The sequence below is a fragment of the Balaenoptera ricei genome, chromosome 11 (genome assembly GCF_028023285.1).
Source record: "Balaenoptera ricei isolate mBalRic1 chromosome 11, mBalRic1.hap2, whole genome shotgun sequence".
NCBI classification, from domain to species: Eukaryota; Metazoa; Chordata; class Mammalia; order Artiodactyla; family Balaenopteridae; genus Balaenoptera; species Balaenoptera ricei.
The window spans coordinates 98,442,109-98,457,625 of NC_082649.1; the positions used below are offsets into that span (position 1 = coordinate 98,442,109).

Sequence of the window (15,517 nt, forward strand, 5' to 3'; positions counted from 1 at the left end):
CGATTACAGAAAGTGCAGAAACACTCGGGATGCCACCAGGACCCCAAGAGAACTTGCATCAAAGAGAAATGGGATTTTGTTAATCTAGGCACTGAGACCATGGGGCTGTTTGTTACAGCAGCATCACTTGGGATATCCTGACTCATATACCCACATCCAACCCCCAAGTTTAATGTTAACTGAGAGAGGTTATTATCCTACTCAGTTTTGTCTGGGGAAAGGATCATTCAACCTACAGGCCTTGTAAACTCTGATATAAAAAAAAGACTCATAAAATTTTTCTTTTCCTAAAGTTGCACAAATAGTAAGATGCAGAAAAGGTAAAGATTTGAATCCAAGTCCAAAGTGTGGTCTCTTTCCTCCAAGCCACACTATTTACCAACACAGTGATGAAGAATTAGCATTGCTATGGAATACTTATAAAAATAAAAATATTTGTTATATGTTATTGCTATACATATTCATCAATCCAATAGATGTAGATATTGAGAAACTGTTATGTACCCGAATATTTAGCTGTCATGGAAAAAAAAAAGGAAATCATCACCTTTCTTTGTTTGTTTGTTTTATTTATTTTTTTATACACAGCAAAGGAAACCATAAACAAGATGGTTGTTTATACACATCAGTGTATACATGTCAAACCCAATCTCCCAATTCATCACACCACCACCACCACCACCCAGCGCCGCTTTCCCCCCTTGGTGTCCATACGTTTTTTTCTCTACTTCTGTGTCTCAATTTCTGCCCTGCAAACCGGTTCAGCTGTACCATTTTCTAGGTTCCACATATATACATTAATATATGATATTTGTTTTTCTCTTTCTGACTTACTTCACTCTGTATGACAGTCTCTAGATGCATCCACATCTCTACAAATGACCCAATTTCGTTCCTTTTTATGGCTGAGTAATATTCCATTGTATATATGTACCACATCTTCTTTATCCATTCGTCTGTCGATGGGCATTTAGGTTGCTTCCATGACGTGGTTATTGTAAATAGTGCTGCAATGAACACTGGAGTGCATGTGTCTTTTTGAATGATGGTTTTCTCTGGGTATATGTCCAATAGTGGGATTGCTGGGTCATATGGTAATTCTATTTTTAGTTTTTTAAGGACCCTCCATACTGTTCTCCATAGTGGCTGTATCAATTTACATTCGCACCAACAGTGCAAGAGGGTTCCCTTTTCTCCACACCCTCTCCAGCATTTGCTGTTTGTAGATTTTCTGATGATGCCCATTCTAACTGGTGTGAGGTAATACCTCACTGTAGTTTTGATTTGCATTTCTCTAATAATGAGCGATGTTGAGCAGCTTTTCATGTGCTTCTTGGCCATCGGTATGTCTTCTTTGGAGAAATGTCTATTTAGGTCTTCTGCCCATTTTTGGATTGGGTTGTTTTTTTAATATTGAGCTGTTTATATATTTTGGAGATTAATCCTTTGTCCATTGATTCATTTGCAAATATTTTCTCCCATTCTGAGGGTTGTCTTTTCATCTTGTTTATGGTTTCCTTTGCTGTGCAAAAGCATTTAGGTTTCATTAGGTCCCATTTGTTTAGTTTTGTTTTTATTTCCATTACTCTAGGAGGTGGATCCAAAAAGATCTTGCTGTGATTTATGTCAAAGAGTGTTCTTCCTATGTTTTCCTCTAAGAGTTTTATAGTGTCTGGTCTTACATTTAGGTCTCTAATCCATTTTGAGTTTATTTTTGTGTATGGTGTTAGGGAGTGTTCTAACTTCATTCTTTCACATGTAACTGTCCAGTTTTCCCAGCACGACTTATTGAAGAGACTGTCTTTTCTCCATTGTATATCCTTGCCTCCTTTGTCACAGATTAGTTGACCATAGGTGCGTGGGTTTATCTCTGGGCTTTCTATCCTGTTCCATTGATCTATATTTCTGTTTTTGGGCCAGTACCATATTGTCTTGATACTGTAGCTTTGTAGTATAGTCTGAAGTCAGGGAGTCTGATTCCTCCAGCTCTGTATTTTTTCCCTCAAGACTGCTTTGGCTATTGGGGGGTCTTTTGTGTCTCCATACAAATTTTAAGATTTTTTGTTCCAGTAAAAATGCCATTGGTAATTTGATAGGGATTGCATTGAATCTGTAGATTGCTTTGGGTAGCAGAGTCATTTTTACTATATTGATTCTTCCAATTCAAGAACATGGTATATCTCTCCATCTGCTGGTAGCATCTTCAATTTCTTTCATCAGTGTCTTATAGTTTTCTGCATACAGGTCTTTTGTCTCCCTAGCTAGGTTTATTCCTAGGTACTTTATTCTTTTTGTTGCAATGGTAAATGGGAGTGTTCCCTTAATTTCTCTTTCAGATTTTTCATCATTAGTGTCTAGGAATGCAAGAGATTTCTGTGCATTAATTTTGTATCCTGCTACTTTACCAAATTCACTGATTAGCTCTAGTAGTTTTCTGGTGGCATCTTTAGGATTCTCTATGTATAGTATCATGTCATCTGCAAACAGTGACAGTTTTACTTCTTCTTTTCCAATTTGTATTCCTTTTATTTCTTTTTTGTCTCTGATTGCCGTGGCTAGGACTTCCAAAACTATGTTGAATAAAGTGGTGAGAGTGGACATCCTTGTCTTTTTCCTGATCTTAGAGGAAATGCTTTCAGTTTTTCACCATTGAGAATGATGTTTGCTGTGGGTTTGTCACATATGGCCTTTATTATGTTGAAGTAGGTTCCCTCTATGCCTACTTTCTAGAGAGTTTTTATCATAAATGGGTGTTGAATTTTATCAAAAGCTTTTTCTGCATCTATTGAGATGATCATATGATTTTTATTCTTCAATTTGTTAATATGGTGTGTCACAATGATTGATTTGCATATACTGACGAATCCTTGCATCTCTGGGATAAATCCCACTTGACCATGGTGTATGATCCTTTTAATGTGTTGCTGGATTCTGTTTGCGAGTATTTTGTTGAGGATTTTTGCATCTACATTCATGAGTGATATTGGTCTGTAATTTTCTTTTTTTGTAGTATCTTTGTCTGGTTTTGGTATCAGGGTGATGGGGGCCTCACAGAATGAGTTTGGGAGTTCTCCTTCCTCTGTAATTTTTTGGAAGAGTTTGAGAAGGATGGGTGTTAGCTCTTCTCTAAATGTTTGACAGAATTCATCTGTGAAGCCATCTGGTCCTGGACTTTGTTTGTTGGAAGATTTTTTTTTTTTAATTACTATTTTTTTCTGCTTTTTTTTTTTAAACATCACTTATAAATTTATTTATTTATTTATGGCTGTGTTGGGTCTTCGTTTCTGTGCGAGGGCTTTCTCCAGTTGTGGCAAGTGGGGGGCCACTCTTCATCGCAGTGCGCGGGCCTCTCACTATCGCGGCCTCTGTTGTTGTGGAGCACAGGCTCCAGACGCGCAGGCTCAGTAGTTGTGGCTCACGGGCCCAGTTGCTCCGTGGCATGTGGGATCTTCCCAGACCAGGGCTCGAACCCGTGTCTCCTGCATTAGCAGGCAGATTCTCATCCACTGCGCCACCAGGGAAGCCCTGTTGGAAGATTTTTAATCACAGTTTCAATTTCATTACTTGTGACTGGTCTGTTCATATTTTCTATTTCTTCCTGGTTCAGTCTTGGAAGGTCATACCTTTCTAAGAATTTGTCCATTTCTTCCAGGTTGTCCATTTTATTGGCATAGAGTTGCTTGTAGTAGCCTCTTAGGATGCTTTGTATTTCTGTGGTGTCTGTTGTAACTTCTCCTTTTTCATTTCTAATTCTATTGATTTGAGTTTTCTCCCTTTTTTTCTTGATGAGTCTGGCTAATGGTTTCTCAATTTTGTTTATCTTCTCAAAGAACCAGCTTTTAGTTTTAGTGATCTTTGCTATAGTTTTCTTTGTTTCTATTTCATTTATTTCTGCTCTGATCTTTATGATTTCTTTCCTTCTGCTAACTTTGGGTTTTGTTTGTTCTTCTTTCTCTAGTTCCTTTAGGTGTAACATTAGATTGTTTGAGATTTTTCTTGTTTCTTAAGGTAGGCTTGTATAGCTATAAACTTCCCTCCTAGAACTGCTTTTGCTGCATCCCATAGGTTTTGGATCGTCATGTTTTCATTGTCATTTGTCTCTAGGTATTTTTTGATTTCCTCTTTGATTTCTTCAGTGATCTCTTGGTTATTTAGTAACGTATTGCTTAGCCTCCATATGTTTGTGTTTTTTACATTTTTTTCCCTGTAATTCATTTCTAATCTCATAGTGCTGTGGTCAGAAAAGATGCTTGATATGATTTCAATTTTCTTAAATTTACTGAGGCTTGATTTCTGACCCAAGATGTGATCTATTCTGGAGAATGTTCAGTGCACACTTGAGAAGAAAGTGTAATCTGCTGTTTTTGGATGGAATGTCCTATAAATATCAACTAAATCTATCTGGTCTATTGTGTCATTTAAAGCTTCTGTTTCCTTATTAATTTTCTGTTTGGATGATCTGTCCACTGGTGTGAGGTGTTAAAGTCCCCCACTACTATTGTGTTACTGTCAATTTCCTCTTTTATAGCTGTTAGCAGTTGCCTTATGTATTGAGGTGCTCCTATGTTGGGTGCATATATATTTAGAATTGTTATATCTTCTTCTTGGATTGATCCCTTGATCATTATGTAGTGTCCTTCCTTGTCTCTTGTAACATTCTTTATTTTAAAGTCTATTTTCTCTGATATAAGGATTGCTACTTCAGCTTTCTTTTGATTTCCATTTGCATGGAATATCTTTTTCCATCCCCTCACTTTCAGACTGTATGTGTCCCTAGGTCTGAAGTGGGTCTTTTGTAGACAGCATATGTATGGGTCTTGTTTTTGTATCCATTCAGCAAGCCTGTGTCTTTTGGTTGGAGCATTTAATCCATTCACGTTTAAGGTAATTATTGATATGTATGTTCCTATGACCATTTTCTTAATTGTTTTGGGTTTGTTTTTGTAGGTCCTTTTCTTCTCTTGTGTTTCCCACTTAGAGAAGTTCCTTTAGCATTTGTTGTAGAGCTGGTTTGGTGGTGCCGAATTCTCTTAGCTTTTGCTTGTCTGTAAAGCTTTTGATTTCTCCATCGAATCTGAATGAGATCCTCACCGGGTAGAGTAATCTTGGTTGTAGGTTCTCCCCTTTCATCACTTTAAGTATATCATGCCACTCCCTTCTGGCTTGTAGAGTTTCTGCTGAGAAATCAGCTGTTAACCTTATGGGAGTTCCCTTGTATGTTATTTGTCATTTTTCCCTTGCTGCTTTCAATAATTTTTCTTTGTCCTTAGTTTTTACCAATTTGATTACTATGTGGCTCAGTGTGTTTCTCCTGGGTTTCTCCTGTATGGGACTCTCTGCACTTCCTGGACTTGGGTGGCTATTTCCTTTCCCATGTTAGGGAAGTTTTCGACTATAATCTCTTCAAATATTTTCTCTGGTCCTTTCTCTCTCTCTTCTCCTTCTGGGACCCCTATAATGCGAATGTTGTTGTATTTAATGTTGTCCCAGAGGTCTCTTAGGCTGTCTTCATTTCTTTTCATTCTTTTTTCTTTATTCTGTTCCACAGCAGTGAATTCCACCATTCTGTCTTCCAGGCCACTTATCCGTTCTTCTGCCTCAATTATTCTGCTATTGATTCCTTCTAGTTATTGTATTGTTCATCTCTGTTTGTTTGTTCTTTAATTCTTCTAGTCTTTGTTAAACATTTCTTGCATCTTCTCAATCTCAGCCTCCATTCTTTTTCCGAGGTCCTGGATCATCTTCACTATCATTATTCTGAATTCTTTTTCTGGAAGGTTGCCTATCTCCACTTCATTTAGTTGTTTTTCTGGGGTTTTATCTTGTTCCTTCATCTGGTACATAGCCTTCTGCCTTTTCATCTTGTCTACCTTTCTGTGAATGTGGTTTTTGTTCCACAGGCTGCAGGATTGTACTTCTTGCTTCTGCTGTCTGCCCTCTGGTGTATGAGGCTATCTAAGAGGCTTGTGGAAGTTTCCTGTTTTCCTGCTAGTGTTGGAGGGTCTCCTGCAGAGGCGGGGGATGGCTGTGTCTCACCGTGAGGACAAGGACACTGGCAGCAGAAATTCTGGGAAGTACTCCTCGGCGTGAACCCTCCCAGAGTCCGCCATTAGCCCCACCAAAGAGCCCAGGTAGGGAAATCATCATCTTTAAAAAAAACTTAGCTTAGCATCTGTTGATGTCCATCAACAGATGATTGGATAAAGAAGATGTGGTATATACATATACAATGGAATAGTACTCAGCCATAAAAAAGAATGAAATTTTGCCATTTGCAACAACATGGGCAGACTTGGAGGGTATTATGCTAAGTGAAATAAGTCAGACAAAGACAAATACTGTATCATATCCTTATATGTGGAATCTAAAAAATATAACAAACTAGGTAATATACAAAAAGGAAGCAGACTCACAGATACAGAGAACAAACTAGTGGTTACCAGTAGGGAGAGGGATGTGGGGAGGGGCAACCCAGGGGTAGGGGATTAAGAGGTACAACCTATTAGGTATAAAATAAACTACAAGGATATATTGTACAACACAGGGAATAGAGCCAGTATTTTGTAATAACTGTAAATGGAAGGTCACATTTAAAAATTGTATAAAAAAATAAAAAATTTTTAATTTTTTAAAATAATAAAATTATGTGACCATAAAAAAAAACCTAAAACTCTCTCAAGCCTTCCAGATGAAGAAATAAAAGACTAGTCCATATTCCCAGCCTATGGGATGCTGCACCCAGACCCAGGATGGAGATGACTTACACACGGAACTCTGATCCAGGCTGTGATTTTGTCACAGGTGAGGAAAATTCAACACTGCCAGACACAAATCTCCAATCTCATGCCCAGCAAAATAGTCCCACTTCCTTCCTTTGTCCTCATCAGCCGCCCCTTCAAGACATCAGCATTCCTGTCAGGCGTGACATCTCATGACTCAACAGCAACATTCCTCCCATTCTTTGGTGTAAAATTTTATTTAGACAGTGACGTGCATTTTGACATTTGATATTTTTTACTGAAATGTGAAACACAAAGGCAGGGAACTGCTGCTAGCTACTGAAGCCCAAGCATTTACCACACATTCCATAATAAGATCTCACCAAGACATACGGACAGCCAGGGTCCTAATGGAACATTTTTACCTGCATTTTTAATATTTCTGCTAAAAAGTTTGATGGCTGAAGCCAGTGCATTTTCCACAAATCATTTTTCATTCAGCAACACTTCTGTTTTCCTGGGTAATCGGGGAAGGATACACCGAACACAGATGCCTGATTCGTGTTTGAACTGCAATGGATGTTCTCACCAAAAGGATGTGCAGGTTGTGTCCTGCTCAAGGATGCCCTGCTGAAGGGTGCATGGGGGCAGAAACCCCTCAGCTAGCTGTGGGAGCAGAGCTGCAGAAGGATAAGAGGGCTACGTATTCTCATTCACACAAAGATGACTCTGGGCCGGCAGGGTCCTGATGGAAACCTTTCCGAAAACAACCTTGCAACTTCTCTCTGCTCTCCTGTTCAGACACCTAATATTCCTCTCCCATCCTATTCCCTCTTCCCAATTTACTCCTGTATCCTCTGCTCTGAGCTAGTCTTCGCTTTTCAGCTCATTACCCTGCAGCCCAGGATTTTTCATGGCAGGCAGGTGTGTGGTGAGAGAGCAAGGGAAGAAAAATTCTCAGAGCTTTCCTCTGGTACCCCTAGCTCCCTTAATCTAAGCCCCGGTGGTCTCCTTGATCAAGCTGGTCCCCAGGCCCTGGCAGCCCCATGCTTCAGAACCCCCACCCCCGCTCTGGTTGCCATGAGAGATCTCGGAGAGCCCAGAAAGCACTGAGCTCCCACAGGACAGTTCTCTGTGGTCCATTAGCCTCTTAGAGGGAACTCTGTCTTCCACAAAAGAGTGTGTGTGAGAAAAGGGTAAAGGGCAAGTTGCAAAAAAAGTTATTTACTCCCCTCTGCCTGATATCTTGCTTTTCATCAGGAGTGTAAAACACCAAGGGGACTGCCAAAGGGAATTTTGGGGGGTGATGTTCTGTACCTTGATTTTGATGATGGTGACAAGACTATATGCATTTGTCAAAACACATAAAACTATGCATTAAAAGAGTGAATTTTACCGTATGTAAATTTTTAAATAAACAAACATTTTTTAAATTGAAGCAGAGCTGATTTAAAATGTATTAGTTTCAGGTGTACAGCAAAGTAACTCAGCTATATTTATTTATTCATAAACATATATATATTTATAAATATTTTTTCAGATTCTTTTCCATTATAGGTTATTACAAGATACTGAACATAGTTCCCTGTGCTATACAGTAGGTCCTTGTAGTTTATCCGTTTTATGTATAGTAGTGTGTATGTGTTAATACCAAGCTCCTAATTTATCTCTCCCCCCACCCCTTCCCCTTTGGTAACCATAAGTTTGTTTTCTATGTCTGTGAGTCTATTTCTGTTTTGTAAATAAGTTCATTTCTGAGTTTTTAAGATTCTACGTGATATCACCTGAAAACATTTTTTTACTCTACAATAAAACCACTTAAGGAAACCTCGAATGAGCCTAGTGCTTGTATGAGGAGCAGGAGAGCAGTAGTAAACCCTGAGATCGCCTTCCTTAGGCTCCAGCGGAGAAGAGTTCTCACGGAGGATCCGGGAGGAGCCCAACCAGCATCCTGGCTGGCGAAGGAGAAAGGCAGTGATGGAAGTGACACTCAGATTCAACCCAAGGGCACTCCCCCTACCTGGCCAGGCCACCAAAAACGTCTACATCCTGAGATCCCCACCCTGTTCTTTTACTCCCCCATACTTAGCTCCCCTGGGACATTTCCCCCAGACACGGGGCGCCATGATCCAAGACTGAGATCCGGGAGAACACTGGTTTCAGAGCAACACCGTGCAGGACGATGTGTTCCTAAAATCTGGAGTTGAAATTCACCTCATACATTTTCCACAGAAATGTTGATATATTTGGTACAAATAAGCGTAACGATAGAAGAGTAGGCCCAAGCACGACTGATGGAACAGTTACCAGATATCACTTCATCTCTCCAACAACCCCACAAAGAAGACATTTTCATTTTGATTTTGCAGGTGAGGCAACTAAGGTTTAGAGAAGCTGAGATCCCAAAGCTAGCAAGTGACAGAGCTAGAATTTAACTCAAGTACACTGACAATTATATAAGCCCAGTGCAGGTGAATTTCACACTGTACATTCCAAGGGCCTTATGTGTTGAGTGGGCGTCTGTGGCCTATGCTGAGCCACTAATCCAGGCCTCACAGTGGTTCTATGGGAAAAAGAATCCTGTTATCCAGCAGCCAACCGCCGCGGGCTATGGTACCTTCCCTGGGTTGGGAATGACCCCATAATCTGAACAAAATTACCAGATCAGCCTACACAGGTTTACTGATGCTCAAATGCTCAAAGGCTTATAACAATGATACATTATATTTGAGACCAGCTAGATGTAATTTAATTTCTTCTCTGAAGATTCAGAAGGCACTTTAGAAGTTTGCAGGACCTCGGGACTCTCATTATAACGTATAACCCTCGCCGAACAGCGGGCTCTGAAGCATGAATTTGCAGAGACCCAACGAATGGCAGGGGCTGGCTAGTCTTCCATTCTACAGCTGAGGACAGGAGACTTAGTGAGGTCAAGTCACTTTGCTTACAATGTCAGACAGCTCATGGTGCGGCTGAGTCCAACTCTATCTGACACCAAAACCCTGGTTCTTTCCATAAGCCCACCCTGCTTTGCAAAGGCAAAGCTAACGATGACCTCTGTATGTAAACATGAGAAAACCCAATGAGCTAAGTTACATGAAGAGTTATTTTTAATAGCTAAATTCCATCAACATTACGGTCAAGAGGGGAAAAGAAATTAAGCTTTAATTTCATCTTCCAGGTCTTACAGGAAAAGACACAGACTCTTTGTCATGGGTATTCTTTCCCTCGGTCTCAGCACTGTTAAAGAAGAAGCCTTCTCCCTGGGGTTTCTATGTTCTGGAAACTTCATCAGAAAATCAGCAGTGCTGACATAAAAATGAAAATTACTTTCTTCTCCTCTTGATTGAAAAGGGAGATAAGTGGACAGCCTTGGAGATTAAACAGCAGCCTCCACAGAACACTGGCTGGTGGCAAACAGTGGGTGCTTGATACAGAGTAACGTGATTTGAATATTATAAGAGCTAATGCATCTCTGTCTACTTAGGTACCAGGCACTGCCCTGAGTACTGCAGATGTAGCACTCATTTAGTTCCCATGGCAACCCTGGGGGGCAGACCCTCCATCCATTTAACAGCTGAGGAAACCAAGCCACAGAAAAACTGAATAAGTTGTTAAGGGTAATACAGTCTGTAAGCAGAGGTAATTTTAGCTGACAATTGAATTCATTTCAGAATGAGGGTTTGGAAGAAGGTTAAAGGGGATGTATGCTAATACTCATATTCCTCACCTTTTGGGATTCATGTATATATGTATATAAATCTGGGATACATTCCTATGTATGTTATTATATAGTTTATATTATATATACTTTTACTTTATATGTTATAATATAATTATAAATATGAATATATCTGAATATATTCCAAGCTATAATAAAATACCATATACAAAATATAATATAGTATTATATAAAATAATAGGAAACTTTTATTACCCATAGAAAACTTGGAATCTCTGCAGAAACACGGAACTCTACACCAGTCTCGCAAACACACGCCATCATCGCCTACTCAATATTCACAGCAGATGTTACTAATAATCTCTGCTCTCTTCTTCACGGAAGCCAAAGAAGAACTCGGAATCCTTTTTAACACAGCTCTTCAGGCAGCCACAGTCAACCAAGCAGAGCTACCTTGACAAATTCAAAATGATATGCCAGACTCTCTCTAGGCAGCTGAGACTGAGGACTGCAGCCAAGGGTGGTCCTGCAGAGCCATCAGTCCTCAAGGGTCACCCATGTGGTTTCTGGTCACCACACCAGCCATGGTGGCGGAGCAACGGGCCTTGTCAACAAGGATGGGACAGGAGAGCTGGATCCAGGGCGAAGGTGACCCCAGGGATGACGAGCCCTTGCTCTTCCCCACCGATTCCAAGTGAAGACCCCGACCACCAAGATCCCCAGTGCAAAACACAGTTTAAAAACTTAGTGAAATTTACATTCTTAAATATCAGGCACTTTCGCTTGAGCAGCATGTGAAAATGAGCCAGCTTCGTCTCCAATTAGCTTAATTAGTTCAAGAGTTTCTTTATAAGGAGAGGCTATCAGGAAACTCAATATACAGAAACTCAAAAGAACACTCAGGACCTTTCCTTCAGGGATTTCCTCCTTTCACACTGAAAGAAAAACAAAAAGTGCAGCCGATACTTGCGACTGAAGCTGAAACAATGAGGAAAGAGGACCTCAGGTGTAGAAGGAGTTTCAAGTCCAATCAGAGAGGATGCAAAGCTCACACTTTTCAGCAAAAATGAGGCAGTATCTGGCTCTTCTAGCCAAAACCAGAGAGCATTACTGTTCAGTTAATAACAGCTGTCTTTACTCAGGACTTACTTTGTCCTGGGTGTGTTACAACAATCCCACACATTCATTGTCACTGTTGTGCTTACTCTGCAGATGAGGAAACTGAGGCTTAGAGAGGTTCAGTAACATACTCAAGGGTCACAAAGCGGTTGTCTTGGATCTACTTCCCCAGAACAGACAAAGCTGACCGCAGAACTCAGGAGAAAGTGAGTTGTTATGAAGCATTTCCAGGAAAAACAAAAAACCAGGAACTATCTGAATGGGGTCACGGGACCCAGAGGTAAAGGGATGAAACAAGAGGGGCCATCAGGCAAGTATCCATCCCATGGAGGGGACCATGGCTCAATCCCAGTGGGGAGCTGTGGAGACAACTTGGGTCACACTTCACAACGGTCACCATGGTAGTGAAAGAAGCAGGGTGTTTGTGTTCGTCATTGGTTAGGGGCTGCCCTGGGGTATATAGATTCCCAGGCACTTCCGGGCTTTCTGAAGGAAATGGCAAAGGGGGTCCAGCAGCCTGAGGGTCTCTTGTCTCTTTGCTGAGAGAACTCAAGTGCTGGCTGCTGAGAGCTATAGTGGGTGCTGCACTGTCCTGCCCAGACAACCCCCCCCACTCCCCATCCCCCCTTTCAGGTTCAAAGGTCTCATTCCCCAGCTGCAATCCTGCCCAGGAATTGCCCTTGGCCAGGGAAGAATCCTTGCCCAAGGTGATGCACCCCTCCCAGGGAACCTCCTGCTCTCAATTCCTGCTTCAGAGTCTGTTTCCTATGAAAACAAACTTGGGTCAGGAGGGAAAGCGCCCTGGAAGCCAGTGTGGTCAAAACAGCAAAGGGCTCTGAAGGGATGACAGAGGGGATTCACTCCCAGCATTGGCCACCCTGGCTCAGGATCAAAGCAGCACCAATAACCCTGAAATGCTACAAGGCAAGACACGGCGTATTTTTTCACTTTGTGAAACCAAATTTAATCAAGCTCTACACTCACCCAACTGGTTTGACGTATGTTCAAGCTTAGTCACTTTTCGAGAACCTGTCCCTAGGACAGCATGAAAAATCTGGGAAAGCATGAAAGAATGATGTTCTCTGACACACCTGGTCTCAGGCACGGACATTCCCAGGAGTGGGAACTGGAGGGAAGCGTTATCTGCAGAGGTGATGGCGGTGGTGATGGTTCAGGGCGGAGAAGGACAGAAGGACAAGGGTTACAGGGGCCCACGATGAATAACTCTTCTTAAATTCTGCCCCTTCAATGTGCACCAGGGCCTGACCAAGCCAAGCTTTCTAACTGGTGCCCTGGTCCTATCTCTAACCTATCAAGGAAGAACAAGCCCTCCTGGGAAGAAACAGTAGCAAGTGGGACCCTTGGCTCGGTTACTGCAACTTCTCCAGTCATCTTCTAATGATGCTTTGCCCTCTGACCCCTTTTACCCTCTCAATCTCCCCAACCCCCCCCCCCCACCCATCCCCTGCTGCTTCCCCGGCCACAGCCTCTGAAGCAACGGGGCAGGTCTCATCCCCACCCTGACTGCACCTCTATTCATTCAGCCCCAACAAGTCTGTCTCTTTCCTCGTGGCCAGAAATGCTCTGCCGTTTCTTCTCCATCTATTTAAATCCGTCCCACCTCTCTGGCTTCAAAGCAAGCTCTTCCAGATGCCTCTAAGATGGTGACTGTGGAACTGGAAACCACCCCTACTGCTCATCCCCCACCTACAGAAGAAGAGAAAACAGAATCTAATCAGGAGGTTGCTAACCCAGAACACTATATTAAACATCCTTTACAGAACAGATGGGCACCCTGGATTTTTAAAAATGGTAAAAGCAAAACTTGGCAAGCAAACCTTCGGCTGATCTCTAAGTTTGATACTGTTGAAGACTTCTGGGCTCTGTACAACCATATCCAGTTGTCTAGCAGTTTAATGCCTGGCTGGGACTACTCACTTTTTTTTTTTTTTTTAATTAATTAATTGTTATATTTTTGGCTGCGCTGGGTCCCCGTTGCTGCGCACGGGCGCTCTCCAGCTGCGCCGCGGTGCGCGGACCTCACACTGCGGCGGCCCCTCCCGCCGCGGAGCACGGGCTCCAGGTGCACGGGCTTCAGCAATCGTAGCGCGCAGGCTCAGTAGTGGTGGCTCACGGGCCCAGCCGCTCCGCAGCATGTGGGATCCTCCCAGACCAGGGCCCGAACCCATGTCCCCCGCATTGGCAGGCAGACCCCCAGCCACTGCGCCACACAGGGAAGCCCACTACTCACTTTTTAAGGATGGTATTGAGCCTATGTGGGAAGATGAGAAAAACGAACGAGGAGGACGATGTGTAATTACATTGAACAAACAGCAGAGACCAAGGGACCTCGATCGCTTTCGGCTGGCGACACTGCTGTGCCTTACTGGAGAATGTTTTGATGACTACAGTGATGATGTATGTGGAGCTGTTGTTAATGTTAGAGCTAAAGGTGAAAAAATAGCAATGTGGACCACTGAATGTGAAAACAGAGAAGCTGTTACACGTATAGGGAGGGTATACAAGGAAAGGTTAGGACTTCCTCCAAAGATAGTGACTGGTTATCAGTCCCATGCAGACACAGCTACTAAGAGCGGCTCCACCACTAAAAATAGGTTTGTTGTTTAAGAAGACACCTTCTGAGTATTCTCGTATGAGACTGCGTCAAGCAATCGAGATTTGGGAGCTGAACCAAAGCCTCTTCAAAAGCAGAGTGGACTGCATTTAAATTTGATTTCCATCTAAATGTTGCTAAGATATAAGAGAAGTCTCATTCGCCTTTGTCTTGTACTTCTGTGTTCATATATATATATATATATATATATTTTTTTTTTTTTTAATTTTGGCTAGAGTGTCCTCTGTCCCAATCAAAGAAGTGCAGTCAGTACACATCGTCCCCAGAATCCATAAATGTGTTCCTGACCCACTCTCTAATAGCTTAATAGATTTAACCATTACAAACACATCTGGCCCATCTACAATATTAAAGAAAAGAATCTGCATTTCTATACCTTACAAGAGAACGATTCTGTTTATGTTCCATTGTATGCAGGAGCTTATTTTGCTGGTTTGAAAGAGTATGATGCATGCAGTTTTCTAACAATTTTCCTTGTTTCTTTTTACAGCATTGTCTGTGCTGTACTCTTGCTGATGGCTGCTAGATTTTAATTTATTTGTTTCCCTACTTGATAACATTAGTGATTCTGATTTCAGTTTTTCATTTGTTTTGCTTTTGTTTTTTTCCTCATGTAATACTGGTGAAGGATCCAGGAATATGACACAAAGGTGGAATAAAGATTAATTTTGTGCTTTCTTTGGTAGTTTTTTTTTGGTTTTTTTTATTACTACAAAGCTTTACTACAAATTTATGCATTTCATTCAAATCAGTGATCTATGTTTGTGTGATTTCCTAAACATAATTGTGGATTATGAAAAATGTATCATAATTACATTCCTAATTAGAATTAGTATGCCTGTTTTTGTATCTTTATGCTGTATTTTAACACTTTGCTATACTTAGGTTATTTTGCTTTGGTTAAAAAAATGGCTCAAGTGGTCCCATTCATATTAAGACACTGTAGAAAACTGTAAATAGAATGTGTACAGTGAATTGTCTTTTAGACAAAAAAAAAAAAAAAGCAAGCCCTTCCTCCTCCAGGAAGCCTTTGCTGGCCGCTTCAGTGCACACAGACCCCTCCCTTCCCTGGTCACCAGAGCCACCCACAGCTGCGGCGTGCCTCTAGGCGAAAAGCAGCCACCTACTGTCATTGTGTACCGACGCTTCACCTCCCCAAAAGAGACTGTCAGCCAAGACCTTAACTAATGAAACTCCTTCTGAATCTTCCACAGCACGGAACATGGGGACACGGAGGAGTCTCAGAAAAAATAATAAATCCACGGATGGTTTATTATATGAAACTTAAGAGCCAACAGTGAAGCCTAGTCGCAGCACTCCTTCTTGGAACAGCAATTACAAGCTATGGGCTGAACTGTGTCC

At 41.6% G+C, this 15,517-nt stretch overlaps 1 protein-coding gene and 1 long non-coding RNA gene across 2 annotated transcripts in view; one reads left to right on the plus strand and one right to left on the minus strand.

Moving 5' to 3' along the window:
* Positions 1-15,517, minus strand: part of LOC132375177 (uncharacterized) — a 252,359-nt gene that overhangs the window by 183,617 nt on the left and 53,225 nt on the right. The gene's annotated exons all lie outside the window — the stretch shown is intronic.
* On the plus strand, positions 13,182-14,158 carry LOC132374194 (eukaryotic translation initiation factor 4E-like). The gene is made up of 2 exons (XM_059937721.1): positions 13,182-13,447; positions 13,761-14,158. Exons 1-2 carry the CDS (start codon positions 13,182-13,184, stop codon positions 14,146-14,148), a joined length of 654 nt encoding a protein of 217 aa, XP_059793704.1. The 3' UTR covers positions 14,149-14,158.

Coding starts and splice junctions, on each gene's coding strand:
- LOC132374194 (XM_059937721.1), top strand. CDS start 13,182: ATGGTGACTGTGGAACTGGAAACCACCCCTACTGCTCATCCCCCACCT. Junction 13,448..13,760: donor AGCAGTTTAATGCCTGGCTG/GGACTACTCACT, acceptor ACACAGGGAAGC/CCACTACTCACTTTTTAAGG.